The sequence below is a fragment of the Molossus molossus genome, unplaced genomic scaffold, assembly GCF_014108415.1.
Source record: "Molossus molossus isolate mMolMol1 unplaced genomic scaffold, mMolMol1.p scaffold_m16_p_15, whole genome shotgun sequence".
NCBI classification, from domain to species: domain Eukaryota; kingdom Metazoa; phylum Chordata; class Mammalia; order Chiroptera; family Molossidae; genus Molossus; species Molossus molossus.
This window is the reverse complement of record NW_023425350.1, coordinates 43,991,196-44,014,541: the sequence shown is the minus strand read 5'-3', so window position 1 is coordinate 44,014,541 and position 23,346 is coordinate 43,991,196. Positions and strand designations below refer to the sequence as shown.

Genomic DNA, 23,346 nt, shown 5'->3' with positions numbered 1-23,346 from the left:
GGAATCTTTGTTGTAGGTCTTTGCTTTCCATCACTTTGAATATTTCTTGACATTACCTTCTGACCTGCAAAGTTTGTTTTGAGAAATCAGCTGACAGTCTTATGGGAGCTCCCTTACAGGTAACTAACTGCTTTTCTCTTGCTGCTTTTAAGATTCTTTCTTTGTCTTTAACCTTTTGCATTTTGACTGTCATTCGTTTTTGGATGCAGTTATTATAACCTGGTACTTGTGTATCATTTACTTATTGATTCACCAGACCTCTTTGATTATTTACAATATGCTAGGCATTGTGCTACTAACTGAACTTGCTTAAGAAAATTAAATTTGTGTATAATAATTACTGACTCCATTTATTTTTATTTTATATGAAGGGGTGTGTGTGTGTGTGTGTGTGTGTGTGTGTGTGTGTGGTATTTCTAAACTCTTGGTCTGCCAAATAGGGTAGGAATGCCTCTTCCAAGTAGAATTCAAGCAAATTGTTAATTTTAAAATATAGGTTTTTAAATTAATTGACAGCAAAACCGCTTATGTAAAATAAGCAGCTTTACTAATAAGGTATTTTATTATGACCAGTTTCCTGGTATTTACTAAACATATATTGAGTATTTGGTACTTAAAGAAGCAAAGATTTTTGCCAAAATCCTTATCCTTAAGTAGTTCTTTGTGTAGAAAGACAGATAAATGCATACATAAAATTGAGATGATAGCTATCAACCTAAATGGTGATTTTTTATTAGCTGAAGTATGGGGTTTTGGTGTGATGCTATTTGTAAAGTTATTATGGTACTATTCATCAAGAAGGAAATAAAAACTGGAAAAATGTATTTAGTATTTGCTTATTTTTTTTTATTACTTGTTAGATGTAATTGTTAACTTCTGTAGGAAGCATTAATTTATTGATTTTTTTTTCTTTCTTTCTTTATAGGCAATGTCTATGCTGCTTCAAGGAATATAAGCATTTGGAGATTTTTAACCAAGTAGTGTGTGCACTTATTAACTTAGTGATTGCCCAAGTTCAAGTGCTCCGGGACCAGCTTTGTAAACATTGTACTACTATTAACATAGATTCCACGTGGCAAGATGAGAGTAATCAAGCGGAAGAACCACTGAATATAGAAAGAGAGTGTAATGAAGGAAGTACAGAAAGACAAAAATCAATTGAAAAAAAATCGAACTCTACAAGAATTTGTAATCTGACTGAGGAGAGTTCTGATCCTTTTAGTTTATGGAGTACAGATGAGAAGGAAAAACTCTTACTATGTGTGGCAAAAATTTTTCAAATTCAGTTTCCTTTATATACTGCTTACAAGCATAATACTCATCCTACTATAGAGGTATGTAAAAATAGGTGTTGTGAATTTTAAGTAATACCAAGTCATACTTGGCAGTTTTTAACTTATGAATAAATATAAAGACAGTTATTATTGATGGAAAATTTTACAAAAATCACTATTGTAAAAATCCAGTTTTCTCTAGACTATTCCTATGATAACTTGTGTTAAGCATTTCCTGAGCATAGTCCTATTAAGGAAGGATTTATAAATTGAACTCATAAAAATTGAACAGTTTGTCAGTAATTTTAACAAATTGCTGATGTAGATCTATGCTCTATTGTTAGTCTTTCAAAAGGTAATGATTGAGGAAAAAGAAGCACATAGAATTTTGAATTTCTTTCTTAGAGACATAGGTCACAGAATTTGGAATTCCCTTTGTCAAAAAAAAATTAAATTATCTGTAACTACTAGTTTTAAATAATACTATTGTAAGTCAAGGTGCTTGACTAATTCTATTAGTATTATTTTTACAAACCTTTCTGATAGTTTAGTAATCCACCTTAGGTTTCTTTAGATAGTGGCATTTCTTGTTAAACATAGTGGGAATTGAGCCCTGGCCGGTTTGGCTCAGCGGTTGGAGCGTTGGCCTGCGGTCCAGAGAGACCCGGGTTCGGTTCCCGCTAAGGGCATGTACCTTGGTTGCAGTTTGTCCCCGGCCCTGGTTGGTCGTGCGGGTGGCAGCCACTCGATGTGTCCCTTTCACGTCGATGCTTCTCTCTCTCTCTCTCCCTCCCACTCTATCTGAACAAAAAAAAAAACATAGTGGGAATTGAGACAGTTATGTGGTAATGTATAATATTAGTGGCATAAAATAATAGTGATTTATTATTTTTCATGATTCTGTAGGTTGACCTCGCAATTCATTTGCTGGTTTTGTGTGGCTTCACTTATGCAGCTGCATTTACTTTTTAGTGTTTGATGGGTCTGAAGGTCCAAGATGGCTTCACTCACATGTTTGACAGTCGGTGCTGGCTGTTGTCTAGGGCACCTTATATTTTCTCCACATTTTCTCTCATTCTCCACTAGAATAGACTAACTTCCTTACATGATAGTCTTAGTATTGATCCAGGAAGGAAAAAATAGAAGCTATAAGGCTTTTTAACATCCAGCCTCTGAAACCACACAGCATCAGTATTCCCATATTACGTTGGTTGAAGAAATTCACAAGGCAGTTCAGATAAAAAGGGGTGTGAAGTAGACTTTATCTCTGGATGGGGGAGGAGAGATAAAGTTTCATTTTAAACTTTTAAAGTACATTCCGTTTCCTGTGCATTCTGACATGGGAAGAATTGTGGCCATTAACAAATCTACGACATGCCTTTCTAAAAAGTCTATTTTCTTGAGCTTACTTGTTCTGTAACCTTCATACTGATTTCTTTAAACTTTTCTTCATCTTAAAAAAAAATATTTCTTTTACTGAAAATATTTTCACATTGAATTGAGATTCTTTAAAAACATTGTCCAGGAGGTGGATATTTTCCCTATTACAATGACTTCTTCATAAGAATATTTTAAAACCAGAATAATATGCTCTATCTTTTAGAATTCTTAGTCTGTTATCTTCTCATATAGAAATCTTTTAATGAATTGTTTTCATGTTATAGGCTATTTATTAAATATTCTAAAAAGTGTCATCTCAGAATCATTTTCAACAAAAAGAGGATCCATTTGTGCAAATCTGCCAAATGTAATCTTAACACCATATGAAAGTGTTTAAAATTTAAAAAATTTTTTTGCTTTATTAATTTGAGAGAGTAATGAAGGGACAGGACAGGGAGAGAGATAAGACACATCGATGAGAGAGAACATCAATTGGCTGCCTGCTGCGTGCCCCCACTGGGGATTTGACCCACAACCTGGCCATGTGCCCTGACCGGGAATCGAACTGGTGACCGTCAAGCCACACTGCCTGGGATGAGTAGTGCTTTAATGTCTTAAATCAATAATTGAAAGATGCTAAGAATAGTTTGGTTTGGACCTAGATAAGATGAAATTCATGCAGTATTTCCTAGAAATTTTCTTCCAGTAAAAATCTCTTAATAGAACTTAGCAATATTAAATCTGCTATTTTGTTCCTAAAATAAATTTGCTGGTCAGTTAATAAAAAGAAAGATTTTCAAAAATGGTAATTTTGCACGGCCAGTGTGGCTCAGTGGATTGAGCATCATCCCATTCACCAAGAGGTCGCCAGTGTAATTCCCAGTCAGGGCACATGCCCAGGTTGTGTGCTTGATCCCCAGTGTGGGGCATGCAGGAGGCAGCCAATTGATGTTCCAGACGTTGAACCAAATTGGCCAGGGCTTTTTAAAAAACAAAATTTTTTTTCTTTATTGATTTTAGAGAAAGAGGAAGGGAGAGGGAGAGAGAGATAGAAACATCGATAAGAGAACATCCATTGGCAACCTCCTGCATGCCCCTCACTGGGGATCAGGCCCACAACCTGGGCATGTGTCCTGACTGGTAATTGAACCAGTGACCTCTTGGTGCATGGGTCGATGCTCAACCACTGAGCCACACCATGGCCAGGGCTTTTTATAGAGATTATTAATCCCACCTTTTTATAAGGAGATAGTCCTTGTAGTCTCATTTTATACCACTATGCCATTCTTTCCAGATAAAGCCATTGATTCTGATTTTGTTTGGTTCTCACCCGAGGATACTTTTTCATTTATCTTCAGGTAGAGTGGGAGGGGGGGGGGGAGAGAGAGAGAAAGAGAGAAACATTGATGTGAGAGAGAGAGAGACATCGATTGGCTGCCTCCTGCATGACCCCGACCAGGGCCAGGGACTGAACTGCAACCAAGGTATGTGCTCTTGACTGAAATCTATTCCGAGACTCTTTGGTACCCGGGCCGATACTCTAACCGCTGAGACAAACCAGCCAAGTCGATTCTGATTTTTTTTTTTAATCTTCACTCGAGCACATTTTTCCATTTTTTGTTCAGATAGAGTAAGAGGGAGAGAGAGAGAGAGAGAGAGAAACATCAACGTGAAAGGTACATGTTGAGTGGCTGCCACCCGCACAACCCAACGAGGGCTGGGGACAAACTACAACCGAGATTCGCGCCCTTAGGGGGAACCGAACCCAGGTCTCTCTGGACCGCAGGCCGATGCTCTAACCACTGACCCAAACCGGCCGGGGCCGATTTTTATTTTTAAAGAGCCACAAACTGGCTAAGACTCTTGGAGAAGATTCAGTACTCATTTATTAGTATTTGGATAACTCTGACTTTAGAAACCTGGTCTATATCCTTATTTTACATGAGAGGGAACTAGTTTCAGATGTTAAAAGTTTTGGTTAGGTTTGCACACTATACTGCTGAGAGAGTTCTAGAATTCAGGTCTTATTCTATTATAGGGGTTCTCAATCATTTCAAACTTATCACTGTAAACTCAGAAATTGAACTGTGTTCAGTGATCTACACATTTTTTAAAAAATATATTTTTTAAATCTTCACTTGACATGTTTTTATTGATTTTTAGAGAGAGAGAGAAACATTGATGTGATCTATCAGGTGCCTCCCAAAAGTGCCCTGATTGGGACCGAACCTGTAACCTGGGTATGTGCCCCAACTTGGAATCAAACCCACCACCTTCTAGTGTATGGGACGATGCTCCAACTAACTAAGCCACACCGGCCAGGGCAGTGATCTGCACATTTTGATGGTGTAAATATATGTTGTATTTATTGTTGTTGTTTTTTTAATCCTTACCCGAGGACATTTTTCCATTTTTTATTTCAGATAGAGTGGGAGGGAGAGAGAGGAAGAGAGAGAAACGTCGACGAGTGGCTGCCACCCGCACAACCCAACGAGGGCCAGGGACAAACTGCAACCAGGATACATGCCCTTAGCGTGAACTGAACCTGGGTCTCTCTGAACCGCAGGGCGATGCTCTAACCGCTGAGCCAAACTGGCCAGGGCTACTGTTACTCTTTCAAAAAGTAATAATGATTGAGGAAAAGGAAGCACATATTTTTTTTCCGTTTATAATTGTTTAATTGAATCTTTTGGGTGACATTGGTAAATATTTAGGTTTCAGGGGTACAAGTCTGTAGAAGCACATAGAATTTTGAATTTCATTCTTAGAGACATAGATAACAGAATTTGGACTTTCCTTTGTTAAAAAAAAAAAAGGCCTAACAAATTAACTTGTAACTACCAGTTGTAAAAAGTAGTATTTTCTTTTGTAAGTCAAGGTGTTTAACTCATTCTGTTAGTATTATTTTTTTTGTATTATTGTATCTATTGCCACTAGTGAATAAGGTGGGAACTTGGAGCCTCTCTTCCCACTCTGTTCTTTCCATCCCCTGTTGAAGTTGATAATTTTTTTTAAAGATGTAGTCTTTGGAAATCAGTAACATTAATTCAGGTTAAAAGTTTTTTTGGGGGGCGGCAGTTACATACTTTTATTCTAAATAATTATATGTAATTTTATGAAATAAGGTATTGCCCTAGTGTTTTTACTAAGTAGAGCGAAAACGTATTAAAATGGTAGAAAGGTCCAGCTGGTGTGGCTCTAGTTGGTTGAGTGTCTTTCGTGTACCAGGAGGTTGCTGGTTCTCTTCTGGCCAGGGCACTTGCCTGGGTTACAGGCTCCATCCCTAGTAGGGAGTGTGCAGGAGGCAGGTGATTGATGTTTCTCTCTCATTGATGTTTCTCTCTCTCTGTGTGTCTCTCTCTCTCCTCCTCTCTCTTTAAAATCAATAAAAACATTTGTAAAAATTGTAGAAAGAAGAAAACCACTGCAATTCTGTTATAAATGCATGTGTAATATGATCAGGAAGATTAAATATATAGTTCTTTATTTTCCAAATTTCTGAAATTAGACTTGTTTATTTTGCCACTTTCCACTTACATTTTTTAAATTTTTAAAAATTTATCTTTATTGTTGTAAACATTACATATGTCCCTCCTTTTTCCCCCCATTGACACCCTCCTCCCGCCTCCCCCTCAATGTACTGTTGTCTGTGTCCATTGGTTATGCATATATTCATATAAGTTCTTTGGTTTATCTCTTTGCACTCCCTATCCCCCTTCCTTCTGAGGTTTGTCAGTCTTGTCCCCTACTTCCATATATCTGGATCTGTTTTGTTTAATAGCTTATTATGTTCATTATATTCCACAAATAAGTGAGATCATGTGATATTTGTCTTTCTCTGACTGGCTTATTTCGCTTAGCATAATATTCTCCAGGTCCCTCCATGTCGTCTCAAAGGGTAAGAGATCTTTCTTTCTTATAGCATAGTATTCTATTGTGTAAATGTACCACAGCTTTTTTATCCACTCAGCTACTGATGGGCCCTTGGGTTGTTTCCTGATCTTATTGTAAAGAGCCCTGCTATGAACATATCTTCTTTCTGGTTGGTGTTTCAGACCTCTTAGGATATATTCCTAGAAGTGGGATCACTGGGTCAAATGGCAATTCAATTTTTAATTGTTTTTAGGAAACACCATATTGTTTTCCATAGCAGACAGCACTAGTCTGTTTTCCCACCAGCAGTGTACTAGCATACCCGTTTCTCCACACCCTCACCAGCACTTATTATTTGAGGATTTGTTGGTGGCGGCCGTTCTGGGAGGTGTGAAGTGATACTTCATAGTAATTTAAATTTGCATTTCTGATGATTAGTGATGCTGAGCATTGTTTCATATATCTTTTGGCCATTTGTATGTCCTGTTTAGAGAAGTGTCTATTCAGGTCCTCTGCACATTTTTTTAATGTTTTTATTGATTTTTTTAGAGAGAGAGGAAGGGAGAGATAGAAACATTGATGTGAGAGACATTTATCAGCTGCTTCCTGCATGCTCCCTACTGGGGATCAAGCCTGCAAAGCAGGCATGGCATGTGCCCTGACCAGGAATCGAACCAGGACCTCTCAGTCCATGGAATTATGCTCAATCCACTGAACCACACCACCCGGGCATTCTGTGCCCATTTTTATTTTTATTTTATTTTATTTTTTATCCTCACCCGAGGACATTTCTTGTTCAGGTAGAGTGGGAGGGAGAGAGAGGAAGAGAAACATCGATGTGAAAGGGACACATCGAGTGGCTGCCACCCGCACGACCGACCAGGGCCGGGGGCAAACTGCAACCAAGGTACATGCCCTTAGCGGGAACCGAACCCGGGTCTCTCGGGACCGCAGGCTGATGCTCTAACCGCTGAGCCAAACCGGCCAGGGCCCCATTTTTATTTTTAAAATTTTTGTTTCTTTATTGATTTTAGAGAGAGAGGAAGGAAGGGGGAGAGAGAGAAACATTGATGAGAGAGAACATCAATCCCTCACTGAGGATTTGGCCCACAGTCTGGGCATGTGCCTTGACTGGCAATTGAACCAGTGATCTCTTGGTTCATGGGTCGATGCTCAACCACTAAGCCACACCAGCCATGCTCTGCCCTTTTTTTAAAAAACTTTTTTTAAGTTTTTAATCTTTTTTTTGATTTTGAGAGAGAGAGGAAGTGAGAGGGAGAGAAAGATAGAAACATCAATGAGAAAGAACATCAGTTGGCCGCCTCCTGTATGCCCCCCACTGGGGATTTGGCCCACAACCTGGGCACGTGTTCTGACTGGGAATCAAACTGGCACCGTCTTAGTGCATGGGTTGACACTCAACCTCTGAGTCACACCAGCTGGAATTTGCCTATTTTTTAATTGGATTGTTTGTCTTCCTTTAGTTGAGTTGTATGAGTACTTTATGTGTTTTGGAAATGAACCCTTTATCTGATGTATCATTGGGAAATATATTCTCCCATACAGTAGGTTGGTTCCCTTTTCATTTTGGTGCTGGTTCCTTTTGCTGTGCAGAAGCTTTTTAGTTTCATGTAGTCCCATTTATTAATTTTTCCTTTGTTTCTCTTGCCCTTTATGATGTATTGGTGAAAATTCTGCTACTTGTGATGTCTGAGATTTTGCTGCCTACATTTTCTTCTAGGATTTTTATGCTTTCATGACTTACATTTAAGTCTTTTATCCATTTTGAGTTTATTCTTGTGTATGGTGTAAATTGGTGGATTTTTTTATTTACCCTTTTAATAATTTAAAATGTTATACAGTCGTCCCTCATTTATCGCAGGTAATTTGTTCCAGACTAGTGGTTACACCTGGTGATGAAGGATTTCTGGGATGCTCGAATACATAGGCCTACAGTCCATACGTACAATAATTTTAATTTTAACTGTAATATAGGGGTGTATAATTGACTCAGACAACCGAGCACACGCTGTATTATTTTCACTGTCTTGATCAACTGTTTAATGAATATATTTGAAAAAACCGCGATAGAGTGAAGCCGCGAAAGTCGAAGCACGAAGTGGCAAGGGACTACTGTATATATATTTATTATTGTTATTATTTTTGTTAATCCTCACTTGAGGATCTTTTTCCATTGTTTTTTAGATAAAGTGGAAGGCGGGGAGAGAAACATGGATGTGAGAGAGAGACATCGATTGGTTGCCTCCCAGTTGGGGCCAGGGATTGAACCTGCAACCCAGGTCATGCCCTTGACTGGGAATTAAAGCCAAGGCACTCTAACTGCTGAGCCAAACTGCCCACTGCTAAAATGTTATATATTTTAAAATTTATCCTTTTAAAGTATATAATTTCATAAGTACTAATATAGTCCCAAATTTATACAACTATCACTACTATCTCATTCCAATATTAGTGACTTCTCTTTAATCAAAAATTTTATTCCTAATCTATAGGCCTTCAATTCTTTATGGTTTGATCATGGATGGAGTAGCACTTGCTTAATTAGATATAGAATTACTTTCTATTTATTTATTTTTTCTCTTAAAGAAACAGGCAAATTTCTCTTTATTTCTAGAGATAGATTGATATCATCTTATTCAATAAATGGGAGGTTTTAGAAAAGAACAAAAACATTAAAAATTTCTGATAGATTTCTTAAGGCCTTTATAGGGATCATCTAAAATTAGAATTTTTTAAAGTAAAGTTAATGTTGAATTTAGCTTTTATTTTATTTTATTTTTTTATGCTCATCGGAGGACATTCTTTAATTTTTTGTTCAGACAGACTGGGAGGGAGAGAGAGGAAGAGAGAGAGAGAAAGAGAGAAACATCAATGTGAAAGGGACACATCGAGTGGCTGCCACCCACATGACCAACCAGGGCCGGGGACAAATTGCAACCAAGGTACGTGCCCCTAGTGGGAACCGAACCTGGGTCTCTCTGGATTGCAGGCCGATGCTCCAATCCCTGAGCCAAACTGGCCAGGGCTGAATTTAGCTTTTAGCAAGACTTTCTAGTGATGTTACCCATAGATTTATGTTAACTCTTTATATACTACTTAGAATATGATTATGATAATACCTTAGGATTTTGTCTTCATGTATCCAGGGTAGAAATATAAAATGGTAAAACAGTTCTATTGTGTATCCAAAATAGATATGAGTAACATTTTGTATATCAAAATATAGAATTCTGTTAAAGAGATTTTTTAGCTGTGTACATGTTAGGCAGTAGAAATCTTGAGTCCTGGGTAATGTTTTCAGCATGGTTCACACGGATCATGAATCTCTATTTAATAATACCAAAGCAGTTCTTATATTCTGGAATTTTTGAAGATGAAAGGTTTGTTGAGAATAAGTTAAAGCTTTAACTGTGGCCATGGGAGTAGAGGGTTGGGAATAGAGTTAATAGGGTTAGTACACTTACTTGGTATTCTGAAATTTTCTGAGTTTGTTGTGATGCTCTGAGTCGTTTCGAAAGTATGTCAGCAGGGAAACAAATTTATAATACAGGTAACAGCAACAAATGAATAGGTTCCTTTGGCATCTTTTTTCAGATGGGAATATCTTGCTTTCTCTTTTATAAAGGTAACATTTTCAGTGTGAGCAAGAAATATAGAACATACAAAATACAGACTTTAAAAAGCCTGAACTTCTCTTTCTCCATCCCGTTAAAAAAATTATTGTTATGAAATTAGTTCAGATATTTATAATCAAGTAATTATAAAATCAGATCATATTAATTTTTTTTTTTTTAATGTAATGTAAGCCCAGCCAGTATAGCTGGTTTGATTCCTGGTCAGGGCACCTGCCAGGGTTTCGTCCAGTAGGGGGCGTGCAAGAGACAGCCACTGGATCTCTTATTACTGTTTCTATCTCTCCCTCTGCCTTCCTCTCTCTAAAAAATCAATAAAACATATATTTTAAAAATGTAGTGCAAGATGTTATCTGTGTCTGTACAGATATATCCACCTTATTTTTTCAATAGCTTTTTTGTTTGTTAATCCTCACCCAAGGATATTTTTTTCTATTGATATTTAGAGAGAATGGACGGGGGGAGGGAGAATGAGAGAAAGAGGGAGGGATGGGGGGGAGAGACAGACAGACAGAGACATTGATTGGTTGCCTCCAGCATCCTGCACGTGCCCCAACTGGGGCCGGGGTCTAACCTGCAAACCAGGTACGTGCCCTTGACTGGGAATTGAACCCAAGACCCTTTAGTGTGCAGGCGGATTTTCTAACAGATGAGCTAGGGCTTTAATGGCTTTTAAAAGGCATAACTTACCATAAAGATTACTTGTTTAAAATGTATAATTTAATCATTTTAGTGAATTTAAAGAGTTATGCAAGCATTACCACATTCCAATTTTAGAACATTTCCATTGTCCTGAAAAAGATTTCTCATGCCATTTCACATTATTATTATCCTCACCTGAGGCTTTTTTTTTTTTTTTTGATTTGAGAGAGAGAGAGAGAGAAATTGAGAGCAAGAGAGAGAAACATTGATTGGTTGCCTCCTGTATGCACTTCAATTGGTGATTGAACCTGCAACCTGGATATGTGTGCTGACCGGCAATTAATCACCCCGCCCCCCCCCCCCCCCCCCCCCCGCGGCACTTTTCAGTGTACAGGATGACGCTCCAACCCACTGAGCCACACCAGCCAGTGCTCACCTTTTTATTTTTGGAGGGTGCTTAAAATCCTGGATGGTTATGCCACCATTTATTTAGCCATCCTATTGATATTTAAGTTTCTCATTTGTAGAATTATGAATAACTTCAGTGAGCCTGATATACATACATTTTCCAAATCTTTTTTATTAGTTGTTTAAGACAGTTAACCAGAAGATGAACTCCTGGATCAGAGGAATGTGCACTTTAAATACTGATGGATAATGCCAAATTGCCCTCCAACAATAAGCCCTCCATATCAGCTTATTCTGTCACATAACGAGGGGGTGATTGTGCTTTTAGATAGTTTAAATTTTATATATGGAAAGCACCTTGTGAAACTTTTTGAGAATACCTCTAGAGGATTCCAAAGCACAGTTTCAAAACTACTTAACTAAGCTTAGTATTTTTATCAGAATTACTGTGATTCTTTAAGGAAAGTCTTTTATTTAAGTTGGCAAAAAAATGGGTAGTACATAGTATGAAAAGATTTCTTTGGAGAAGAATTAACATACACTTTATAACTGAATCATATTAGCTTCACTTAGGAATACCACTGTTCATGATGAGAAGCAATTGCAAAATCTGTTTTTATAAAATCAGTCTTTAGAAAATTGTATTTTTTAAAGGTTTTCATTAAGTAGTGTAAACTAATTGTATATATTTTTTTTTACTCAGGATATATCAACCCAAGAAAGCAACATATTAGGGGCATTCTGTGATATGAATGTAAGTTTTTGTCTTTTTTCATACTCAGGTTTATAGAAAATTTTTTTCATACATATCTTTTGAGTTTATTTTTATGTCATCAGTAACTTTTCAGTATTAACAATAAAATAAAAATTATTCCTGATTAAGTTTTAAAATAATTTTTTTTCCCCCTCAGGATGTAGAAGTACCATTGCATTTACTTCGTTATGTGTGTTTGTTTTGTGGGAAAAATGGCCTTTCTCTCATGAAGGATTGCTTTGAATATGGAACTCCTGAAACTTTGCCATTTCTTATAGCACATGCATTTATTACAGTTGTATCTAACGTAAGTATTTGGAATTGGTTTTCATCTTTGATGTCTAATATTTTAATAACATGCATTTTATGTCCAGAATAGACAGATTTTGAGTGATTGGCATATGCATTAATTTATTTTTTCTGGATTATATTTTGGGAAAAAAAATGAGTATGGAAACGTTAAAGTCTTTATTTATTTATTTATTTTTAATCCTCATCTGAGGATATTTTTTCAAATATCTTCAGATAGAGTGGGAGGGGGAGAGGGAGAAACGTCAACTGGCTGCCTCCCGGCACGACCCCAGCCAGGGCTGGGGACAGACTGCAATGGAGGTACGTGCCCTTGGCCAGAATCGATCCCACAACTTGTTGGTCTGTGGGCTGACGCTCTAATTGCTGAGCCAGACCAGCCAGGACTTTTTTTTTCCTTTAAAGAAAGGGTTAGGGTCTCTTTTATTTTACTATTAAATATGTATATTACCTTCCTATACTAATAACCAGAATTTTAAAAAATTTATTGAAATTCAGAAAGCACTTTTTTTGGTGAATAATACTGTTTCAGTTTCTTAGGGCAGCTATAACAAAGTACCACAGACTGGGTAACTTAAAGCAACAGACACTTATTCTTTCATGGTTGTGGAAATTAGAAGTCAGAAATCAGGTGTTAGGTTAGTTCCTTTTTTGGAGGTTCCTTAAGAAGAATCTGTACCTGTCTCCCAGCATCTGGTAGTTGCTGGCAATCCTTGATGGTTCTTCATTTATATATAGATGCATCACTCCAATATCTGCGTCTATCTTCACATGGCTTTCTCCTTTGTGTGTCTATGTTTCTGCATCCAAATTTCCCTCTTGCAAGGACACCAGTTATTGAATTAAGGTTTACCCTAATCAAGTATGACCTCAGCTTACTTGATTATATCTTTAAAGCCTTCTTAAAATCTTATTATAATAAAGTTGAATTTGTATGAATTAGTGATTGTAAGTGGAATAGGTAAATTTAGCCATTTACCTCTTACCTGAAAATGTAAGATAGGTGGCTATGCACAAAAGTTGATTTTTACTTTTGTTGCCTGAGATTTTTTTTACTGGGACATTTTTGGCTTCTTAGAGTTTTTGATTACTTAAATGATGGTTAGCCTGAGGTACTACTACAGTGTACTTGACTTCCTTTTGTATTGCAAAGACCTAACATTTCATTTATATGTTGTGAATGTCAGTTACTGTGAAGCACAGTAAGTACAGAAGCAGAGATAAACACTTTTTTACTGCCTGTATATTAAAATTCAGCCTTTAATAACCTGTTTTGGTCATCATTTAAAAAATTAGTATAGCAAACTTAAACCTAACTTTATCAAAGCCTAGATTCTTGTCTTAACTGAATTACCTTAAATAATAACTAATCTGAAATACTTAGAGAGAGTGTGTGTGTGTGTGTGTGTGTGTAAAATAGGATGAAAAAGATTCAACCAAATACTTTGTTTCATTGATAACAATGCTACTCTCTTTGTAGTGAAGTAGTACACTAGATAGGGCATTAGCTTTACTAAAATTTACGGAGTATCTGGACCTCCAGGTTTACATGTTTGAAATAAATTATTTGTTTCAAGGTCATTTTTAATTCCAAAATTTCTTGGTTTCTGATAGGATGAAAATACTACATGATCAGGCTATGGCATATAGATTAAGAATGTAGGCTTTGGATTCACAGTTGCTTTTGAGTTCTGAATCTGAGCCTCAATTTTTTTTTTTTTTTTTATCCTCACCAAGGACACTTTTGCCCTTAGTGGAAACTGAACCCAGGACTCTGGTCCACGGGCCGACGCTCTAACCGTTGAGCCAAACCGGTCAGGGCTGAGCCTCAATTTTTTAAATTCATAGAAGGGTAAAAGTGATGCTGTGTCTAGTATTATTAAAGAATGTAGTTTTATACAGAAATAGTGCTAAGTATGCATTGTAGTAGGTCAGTTACATGTTATGTAATTTTGTTACATTATTTTTATAAGCCTCACTTTTCTCATCTATCAGAATAGAAATATATATAGTTTGTTTTACTTTCACATTTCAATCTACAGTTCAGTTGGATTTGTTTTTTGTGTATGGTGAGGGTAAGGGGTATAGATTCATTTTCTTCTTTTTTTTTTAATCCTCACCCGTGGACATTTTTTCATTTTTTATTCAGATAGAGTGGGATGGGGAGAGAGAGAGAAACATCGACGTGAAATAGACACATTGGGTGGCTGCCACCCACACCACCAACCAGGGTCGGGGACAAACTGCAACTGAGGTATGTGCCCTTAGCGGGAACCAAACTGGGGCCTCTCTGTATTGCAGGCCGACGCTCTAACCCTGAGCCAAAACGGCCAGGGCTCATTTTCTTTTTTGAGCTAGACAACCACTGGTCCTGACACTATTTTTAGCAAAGACAATGCTTTTCTCTTTTTTTTAAAGTATCGTTCTTGTCATAAATTGGGTACCTTTATGTGCATGGATCTGGGCTTTTTAGTTTATTCCTAGTCTATTTGCTTAACCAACCTTGTGTTATTTGTATATGACCTTAAATTTCCAGAGCTTTGTAGCAGGGGTTTGCTATCTTGTACAGCAAGCTCACCTTCCTGTCATTTTTTAAAAATTGAGGTATAATTAACATATAACATTACTTTAGGTGTACAACGTAATGATTTGATATTTATATATATTGCAAAAGGATCACCACAGTAAGTCTAGTGAACATCTAACACCATTCATAGGTAACAAGTTTTTACTTGTGATGAGAACTTTTAAGATTATTCTCTTAGCCATTTTCAAATACAAAATACATTATTAACTGTAGTCACTGTGTTGTACGTTTTAACCCCATTCTTTGTCATTATTTAAGAATGTTCTGTCTATTCTTGGATCTTTGCATTTGGAATCAGAGTCTAAAGTTACGCACATAAACTTTTTTGGGTTGCATTGAATATATAGAACAATCTGAGGAGAACTGTCATGTTTGCAGTATTGAGTTTTCTAATCTATAAACATGGTAAATGTGTTTATATTTACATGTTCTTTAATATTTCCATTAATTTTCTGTTTCTATGTAGAGGTGTTGTATGTCTTAGCTTATTCTTAGGAATATACTATTTTTTGATATTGTAAAGAATTTTTTTGAAAATTTTAATTAGTCTTTGTTTCTGGTATAGAGGAAGTATATATATGTGTGTATATGTGTGTGTATATGTAACATAGGTTTCGTGTTTACATATGTGTACATATGTGTATAAATATTGATTTACCTATTTGTATTAACTTTAATCAACAGTCTTGCTAAAATAGTTAATCCCAAAAACATCTGAAAATTGTTTTGGATTTTCTACTTACATAATGGTACCATCTTAAAGTAGTCTTGATTTTAATTCTTTTCTGGTACTATGCCTTTTATTTAGTTTCCTGTCTGTTGTACTATCTAGGCACATCAGTTGAAATTAAATTGAAGACATTCCTGTTTTGTTCCTAGTCTTTAGAGGAAAAGTTTTTACTTTTTATCATTAGCATAGTATTTGCTATACTAATGTAGATATCTTTGATTAGAGTGAAGTCATACATACTACATTTGCACACTAAAAAAAAATTTGTATCCCTTACCTGTGTCAAGGCTTAGTATCATTGTTGCATGTTATATGATTTGCTTAGGATTTTTATTCTTATATTTAAAACTATTGCAATGTAAGCCCATTAGATTTAAAAATGGGTTTGGAATATCGTACATTAAAAAGGAAACATTTGTAATTTAGATTGGAGTACTTAGAGTAAGAGCTTAATTCAGTAAATAGTTGTTGATAATTGTAATCAGTGTGTGACTAAAATACATGTACATTTTATTGTTGCTTTTAGAGGAAGGGAGGAAGAGAGAGAGAGAAACATCAATGTAAGAGAGAAACATTGATCCGTTGCCTCTCGCACATGCCCCAAGTGGGGATCAAACCCACAACCTGAATATGTGCCTTGACTAGGAACCCCTGACACCTTATGGTATAGGGAAGCTGCTTCAACTGAGTTGTGCTGGCCAGGGCTAAAATATATTTGTTTTAAATGGATATCAAAGTGACTAGAAATCACTTTTTGATATTTTTTAGAAGGAATCATGAGATGATTTATTAAAAACTAAGATGGTTTCCCTGGCTGGTTTGGCTCAGTGGTTAGAGTGTTGGCTCATGGACCAATGAGTCGCAGGTTTGATTCTGGTCAAGGGGCATGTACCTTGGTTGCGGTTTGTCCCCAGCCCTGGTCGTGAGGGAGGCAACCGGTTGATGTGTCCCTCTCACGTCGATGTTTCTCTCTCTCTTCCTCCCTCCCGCTCTCTCTGAAAATAAATATAAAACTATCCTCGGTTGAGGATTTAAAAAAAAACAAAACTAAGATGACTTATTAAAAAACTATTTTAGTACTGTAGTATTTGGGTTGTTACCATTTTACTTGGATAAATGGTTCTCCCTTTTTGGCAAGAAGCTAATTTTCTTCAGATTGAGCCCTGGCCAGTTTGGCTCAGCCGTTAGAGCTTCGGCCTGAGGTCCAGAGAGACCCGGGTTCGGTTCCTGCTAAAGGCATGTACCTCAGTTCCATTTTGTCCCCAGCCATGGTTGGGTCGTGCGGGAGGCAGCCACTCGATGTGTCCCTTTGATGTCGATGTTTCTCTCTCTCTCTCTCTCTCTCTCTCCCTCTCCCCCCCCCCTCCCTCCCTCCCACTCTATCTGAACAAAAAATGGAAAAATGTCCTCGGGTGAGGATGAAAAAAAAAAAGATTGATTTTATTTGTGTATATATTTATAAAATATTTATATGTTAAATTACTTGATACGTGTATTTTCTTGTTTCTTAGTTTATCCTTTCAAAATAGATAAAATGTATGTGGTTTTAGAGGCAGCAGTCTACTAAATGCTCTTTTTAATTAAAGTGAAAGACACATGTATTCATATTCATTCATTAATGTCATTTTTTGTTTCTCTATAGATTAGAATATGGCTACATATTCCTGCTGTCATGCAGCACATTATCCCTTTTAGGACCTATGTTATCAGGTATGTTTATAAAATCATTTCTGCTTTATTATCAATGTAGTACATTTAAATAATTTATATATAGTACAGAATTTTATTGTTTTAAAGTCCCTTATAGTAATTTGCAGTTCGTTGTGTTGTATTTTTTATGCATATATAGGTTTATACTTAATGTTTTCTTTTAAACCATTTATGTTGAACTTTTTTTTTATATGAGTGTATAAAAATTAAAGATTTTACCAATGGTTACATGGTATTCCACTATTTCAGTTAGCGGATATACACTGTCAAAACTCAGGTCTCGAGCATTTCCCATCTAGAACATTTTGATTCTCTACCAAGTTGTTCACAGGGGGAAAAATGTCTTGGTTGTGGAACAAAATTTTGGTTTTGAACCTGACAACCCTTTTATGCTGATAGCTCAGCATGACATCTCTCAGGCAACAAACAAAGGAGAGAATGCTTTTGTTGCTGGGGAAATCGATGATTAGCACAATTTTAAGACATAAAGAGGCCATTAAGAGTGCTAATGTTGCCCTGGCCGGTTTGGTTCAGCGGTTGATTAGAGCGTTGGCCTGTGGTCCAGAGAGACCTGGGTTCGGTTCCCGCTAAGGGCACGTACCTCGGTTCAAGTTTGTCTGTCCCTGGCCCTGGTTGGGTTGTGCGGGTGGCAACCACTCGATGTGTCCCTTTCACGTCGATGTTTCTCTCTCTCTCTCCCCCCCACTCCCCCCATCTGAACAAAAAATGGAAAAATGTCCTCGGGTGAGGATTAAAAAAAAAAAAAAAGTGCTAATGTTGCTAAGGGTGTGAAAGTGCTTACAAGACAACAGTCAAAGGCAATTGAAAACCTGTCAGGTTTGGCTCAGCAGTAGAGCATTGGCCCTCGGATCAATGAGTCGCGAGTTTGATTCCAGCCAAGAGCACTTAGCTTGGTTGTGGTTTGTCCCGGCCCTGGTCGAGGTCGTGCGGGAGGCAACCAGTTGATGTGTCCATCTCATATCGATGATTCTCTCTTTCTCTCCCTCTCTCCTCCTCCCACTCTGTCTGAAGTTAAATAGAAAAATATCCTCGGGTGAGGATTTAAAAATAAAGAAAAGGCAATTGAAGAGATAGAAAAACTGTTGTTGATTTGAATAAGCAAAAAGCAGTTATCCAGTGATAGCATTGGGAGGCAATGATATGTGAAAAAGCCATGCTGAATGCTGACTGCCTTAAAAGACACCTCTAGAACAAGTGCTGAAAGTGATTCAATAAGGCTAGGAGGGGGTGGTTCCATAAATTTAAGAAAAGTGATTATTTATAGATTTTTTTTTTTATCCTCATCCGAGGACATTATTCCATTTTTTGTTCAGATAAAGTAGGAGGGAGGGAGGGAGAGAGAGAGAGAGGAAGAGAGAGCGTGTGAGAGTGAACAACATTGATGTGAAAGGGACACATCGAGTGGCTGCCTTCTGCACAACCCAACCAGGGCCAGGGACAAACTGCAACTGAGGTATGTGCCCTTAGCGGGAACCGCACCTGGGTCTCTCTGGACCGCAGGCTGATACTCTAACCGCTGAGCCAAACTGGCCAGGGCTGTTTATTTATAGATTAAACAGTATACTAGACATGTAATATATATAAGAAAGATTAAAACGGAATCATTTGTGGATCTGGAACAGATTAATTCAATTTGCATTATTTCTAATGGGAAATAATGATTTGGTTTTTGAACAAATCACTTTTCTAACAGCTTTCTGGAAGAAATTAAGTTTGAGAACCAAGGTTCCACTGTATTATTATGTTCTAAGCACTGGGGATATAACAGAAGAAAAGATTTCTTTTTTTGTGCAGTCTATGTACAAAATAAGTGATATAGTTCATCAGACAATGATTAGTATTACAGAGAAAAATAGGAGCAAAGGTTGAATTTAGAGTTATAGAAGGTGGGTTACAATTTTAAATGTGGGAATAGAGAAAGTCTCCTTGAGGAGAAGGTGACAGTTGAGTTTTGTAAGTCTCAGCCTGGGAAGGAAACCTATGAAGAGGATAGAGAAGAATTGTATTGATTAGACTCAGAGTGTGAACTGTTAAGAGTTCTAAGATTGTATTTCTTGATAATAATTATAAGTTCTTTATACTTTTTCTTATTGATTCACAAATACTTGCATGTCTTCATTACCGTTTGAGTCATTGGAGAATGTGTCAGGACAAGAAACAAATAGTGTTGAATGTGCTAGTAAGGTAATATAATACAGAATGTGAGGCCTTTCTTAAAAGTGACATCTGGAGAACATGAGTCAGCTAATCAGATGATAATTAGGACATATTTCAGGTAGAAGGAACGTACATAGGCTTGGAAGTTGGAAAGAATATGACATATTTAAGAAATCAGAATCAGATTGTTATGGAGCATAGTGTATAAGGGGGTATAATTATGATTTGAGGTTGAGTAAGCAGGGGTAGATTATTCAGGACCTTCAAGCCATTGTAAGAAGTTTGGATTTAATTTTAGCAAAGGGAATCTATTGAAGGGTTTTAAGCAGGTGAATCATGATGGCTTTTAAAAGATAACTTTGAACAAGACAGAGATGTCCACTCTTACCACTTTTATTCAACAAAGTACTGTAAGTCCTAGCCAGAGCAATCAGGCAAGAGAAAGAAATAAAAGGTGTCCAAATTGGGAATGAAGAAGTAAAAGTGTCACTTTTTGAAGATGACTTGATCTTTATATAGAAAATCCTAAAGACTCCACCAAAAAACTATTAAAAACAATCAAGTTGCAGGATATAAAATCAGTGTACAAAAATCCATTGCATTCCTATTACTAAAAATGAAATTTTAGAAAAAGAAATGGAAAAAAAAGAAAAGAATTCCTTTTGCAATTGCAACAAAAGAACAAAATACTTAGGAATAAACTTAGCAAAGAGTGTGAAAGACCTATATACTGAAAACTACAAAACATTATTAAAAAGAGATTGAAAAAGACACAGTGAAATGGAAAGATATTCAGTGTTCATGGATTGGAAGAATCAACATAGTTAAAATGTCCATATTACCCAAAGTAATGTACAGATTTAATGTAATTCCCATCAAAATCCCAGTGACATTTTAAATTAATCAATTTTTTATGGTTGACTCTATTTCACGTGTTCCCCATTTGCCCCCCATCCAGCCCTTGCCCTAGTGACATTTTTTTTTTCCTCACCCGAGGATATTTTTTCATTTTTTGTTCAGATAGAGTGGGAGGGAGAGAGAGGAAGAGAGAGAAACATTAATGTGAAAGGGACACATCGAGTGGCTGCCACCTGCACGACCAACCAGGGCCGGGGACAAACTGCAACCAACGTCTGTGCCCTCATCAGGAACCGAACCCGGGTCTCTCTGGACCACAGGCCAATGCTCTAACCACTGAGCCAAACTGGCCAGGGCCCTAGTGACATTTTTTAAATAGAACAAAAAAATTATCAGATTTGTATGGAACCACAAAAAACCTTGAATAGCCAAAGCAATCCTGAGAAAAAAGAACAAAGCTAGGGGTATCATACTACATGACTTCAAATTATACTACAGAGTTACGATAATCAAAACAGCATGGTGGAAAAACAGATACACACTCTAGAATAGAATTGAGAGCCCAGAAATAAAACCACATGTATATTGGCAAATAATTTTTGACAAAGGAGCCAAAAACGTACAGTGGAGAAAAAGAAAGCCTCTTCAATAAATGGTACTGGGAAATTTGGAAAGGTGTATGCAAAATAATGAAACTAGACTACACTTTGTTCCCATGGAAAAAATTAATTCAAAATGAATCAAATACTAAATATAAGATCTGAAACAATAAACTACATAGAAGAAAACATAGGTATTAAACCTGGTCTTAAGGGAAGATTTTTTAATTTGACCCCAAAGGCAAGGGAAATAAAGACAGAAATAAATGAATCAGAACTATGTCAAACTTTAAAGCTTCTTCACAGCAAAAGAAATCACTAGCAAAACAAAAAGTCAGCCAATTAAATGGGAGAAGATATTTGCAAATAACAACTCGGACAAGGGATTAGTATCCAAAATATATAAAGAACTCTTACAAATCAACAACAAACAACTCAATTTAGAAGTTGGCAGAGAACCTGATCAGACACTTCTCCCAAGAAGACACACAAATGACCAACAGATAATATGAAAAGATGCTCAATTGCACTAGCTATTCGGGAAATGCATACCAAAACTACAGTGAGATACCACCTCATACCTGTTAGAATGGCTATTATCAACAAGACAAGTAATAATTAAGTGTTGGAGAAAGGGTATCGAGAAAAAGGAACCTTTGTTCACTGATGTAAACTGGTATAACCGTTATGTAAAACAGTATGGAGTTCCTCAAAAAATTGACTAGAGTTACCATATAACCAAGAAATCCTTCTTTTGGGTATCTATCGAAAATTTTGAAAACTTTTTCTTAATCCTCACTTGAGGACATTTTTGCATTTATCCTGAAATAGAGCAGGAGAGAGAGAGAGAAACATCAATATGAGAGAGACACATCGATTGGTTGCACCCACACAACCCCAACCGGGGCCAGGGACAACCTGAAACTGAGGTATGCGCCCTTAGTGAACCCGAGTCTCTCCGATCCGTGGCCCGACGCTCTAAATGCTGAGCCAAACCAGCCATTGCTGAAATGTTTTTTTTGGGGGTTTTTTTTGCAAAGATATATGTACCTCTACGTTCATTACAGCATTATTCATGGTGGCCAAGACATAGAGACAACCAAAGTGTCCTACAATAGATGATTGGATAAAGATGTGTGGTACATGTATACAGTGGAATACTACTCAGTCATAAAAGATGAAATACTGCCATTTGTGACAGCTTGGATGGACCTTGGGAATATTATGCTGAGCGAAATAAGTCAGAAAAAGCTAAGAACCTTACCACTTAACTCATATATGACATATAAAATTTAAATTCAGACACAAACAACAGGATAGTGGTTACCAGAGGGAAATCTGGTAGGAGAGTGGTAAAAGGGTAAAGGAGGCCAAATACTATACTAAACTTTTTGAAAGTATGGAGAAATATTACTAAATCATTGAGTGGTCTTTAGAAATATTTTGCAAGATTTTTTGTATGTTTTATTTCTGAAACATTTTAGGTATTTATGCAAGCTCTCTGATCAGGAGTTAAGACAGAGTGCAGCTCGCAACATGGCTGACTTAATGTGGAGCACAGTGAAAGAACCTTTGGACACAACGTTATGCTTTGATAAAGAAAGCCTAGATCTTGCATTTAAGTATTTTATGTCACCGACTTTGACAATGAGGTTGGCTGGACTAAGTCAGATAACCGTAAGCTATATTTTCTTTATTTTTGTTTCATTTTTTATTTAAGTTTAAGCCTATCGTCATCACCATAACAATACCTACCATTTATGGAACACTTACCAATTATGTCAGGCATTGTGCTAAGTATTTTACATGCATTATTTTGTATGGTCCTAACAATAATTTCTGTATTTTCTCTATTTTAATTATAAGGAGACTAGACTGAGGCTTAGATTTAGAAGGACTTAACCTTAGGTCTTTTTTCTGAAAATTTTTTCTTTTTTTTTATACTCACCCGAGGACATTTTTGCATTTATCTTGAGATAGAGCGGGAGGGAGAGAGAGAGGACGAGAGAGAGAGAAACATCAATGTGAGAGACACATCAAGTGGTTGCCACCCACACGACCCCAATAGGGGCCGGAGACACCGCAACCAAGGTATGTGCACTTAGTGGGAACCGAACCCAGGCTTCTCTGGTCCGCAGGCCAAGGCTCCAACAGCTGAGCCAAACCAACCAGGGCTTAATAATTTTTTTATTGATTTTAGAGAGAGAGGAGGAGAGAGGGAGAGAGAGAAACATCAAAGAGAGAGAACATCAATTGGCCACCTCCTGCATGCTCTGTACTGGGCATTGGACCCATAATCTGGGCATGTGCCCTGACAGGGAATTGAACCCTCACCCTCTTGGTGCATGGATTGATAATCAACCACTGAGCCACACCAACTGGACTTCCTTG

The 23,346-nt window shown here is 37.0% G+C and overlaps 1 protein-coding gene across 9 annotated transcripts in view; it reads left to right on the top strand.

Annotated features, from left to right (window-relative positions):
* The window catches only part of USP34 (ubiquitin specific peptidase 34), a 255,792-nt gene that overhangs the window by 57,223 nt on the left and 175,223 nt on the right, over positions 1-23,346 (top strand). For 8 of the 9 annotated variants that reach the window (XM_036262508.1, XM_036262511.1, XM_036262510.1 and 5 more), the window contains exons 3-7: positions 926-1,334; positions 11,934-11,984; positions 12,142-12,291; positions 17,253-17,320; positions 22,440-22,632. In XM_036262508.1, coding sequence (XP_036118401.1) covers positions 926-1,334; positions 11,934-11,984; positions 12,142-12,291; positions 17,253-17,320; positions 22,440-22,632 — 871 coding nt within the window. Of the gene's footprint in view, positions 1-925; positions 1,335-6,520; positions 6,553-11,933; positions 11,985-12,141; positions 12,292-17,252; positions 17,321-22,439; positions 22,633-23,346 lie in introns of those variants that run through there. The other variant, XM_036262513.1, reaches the window with a different exon arrangement.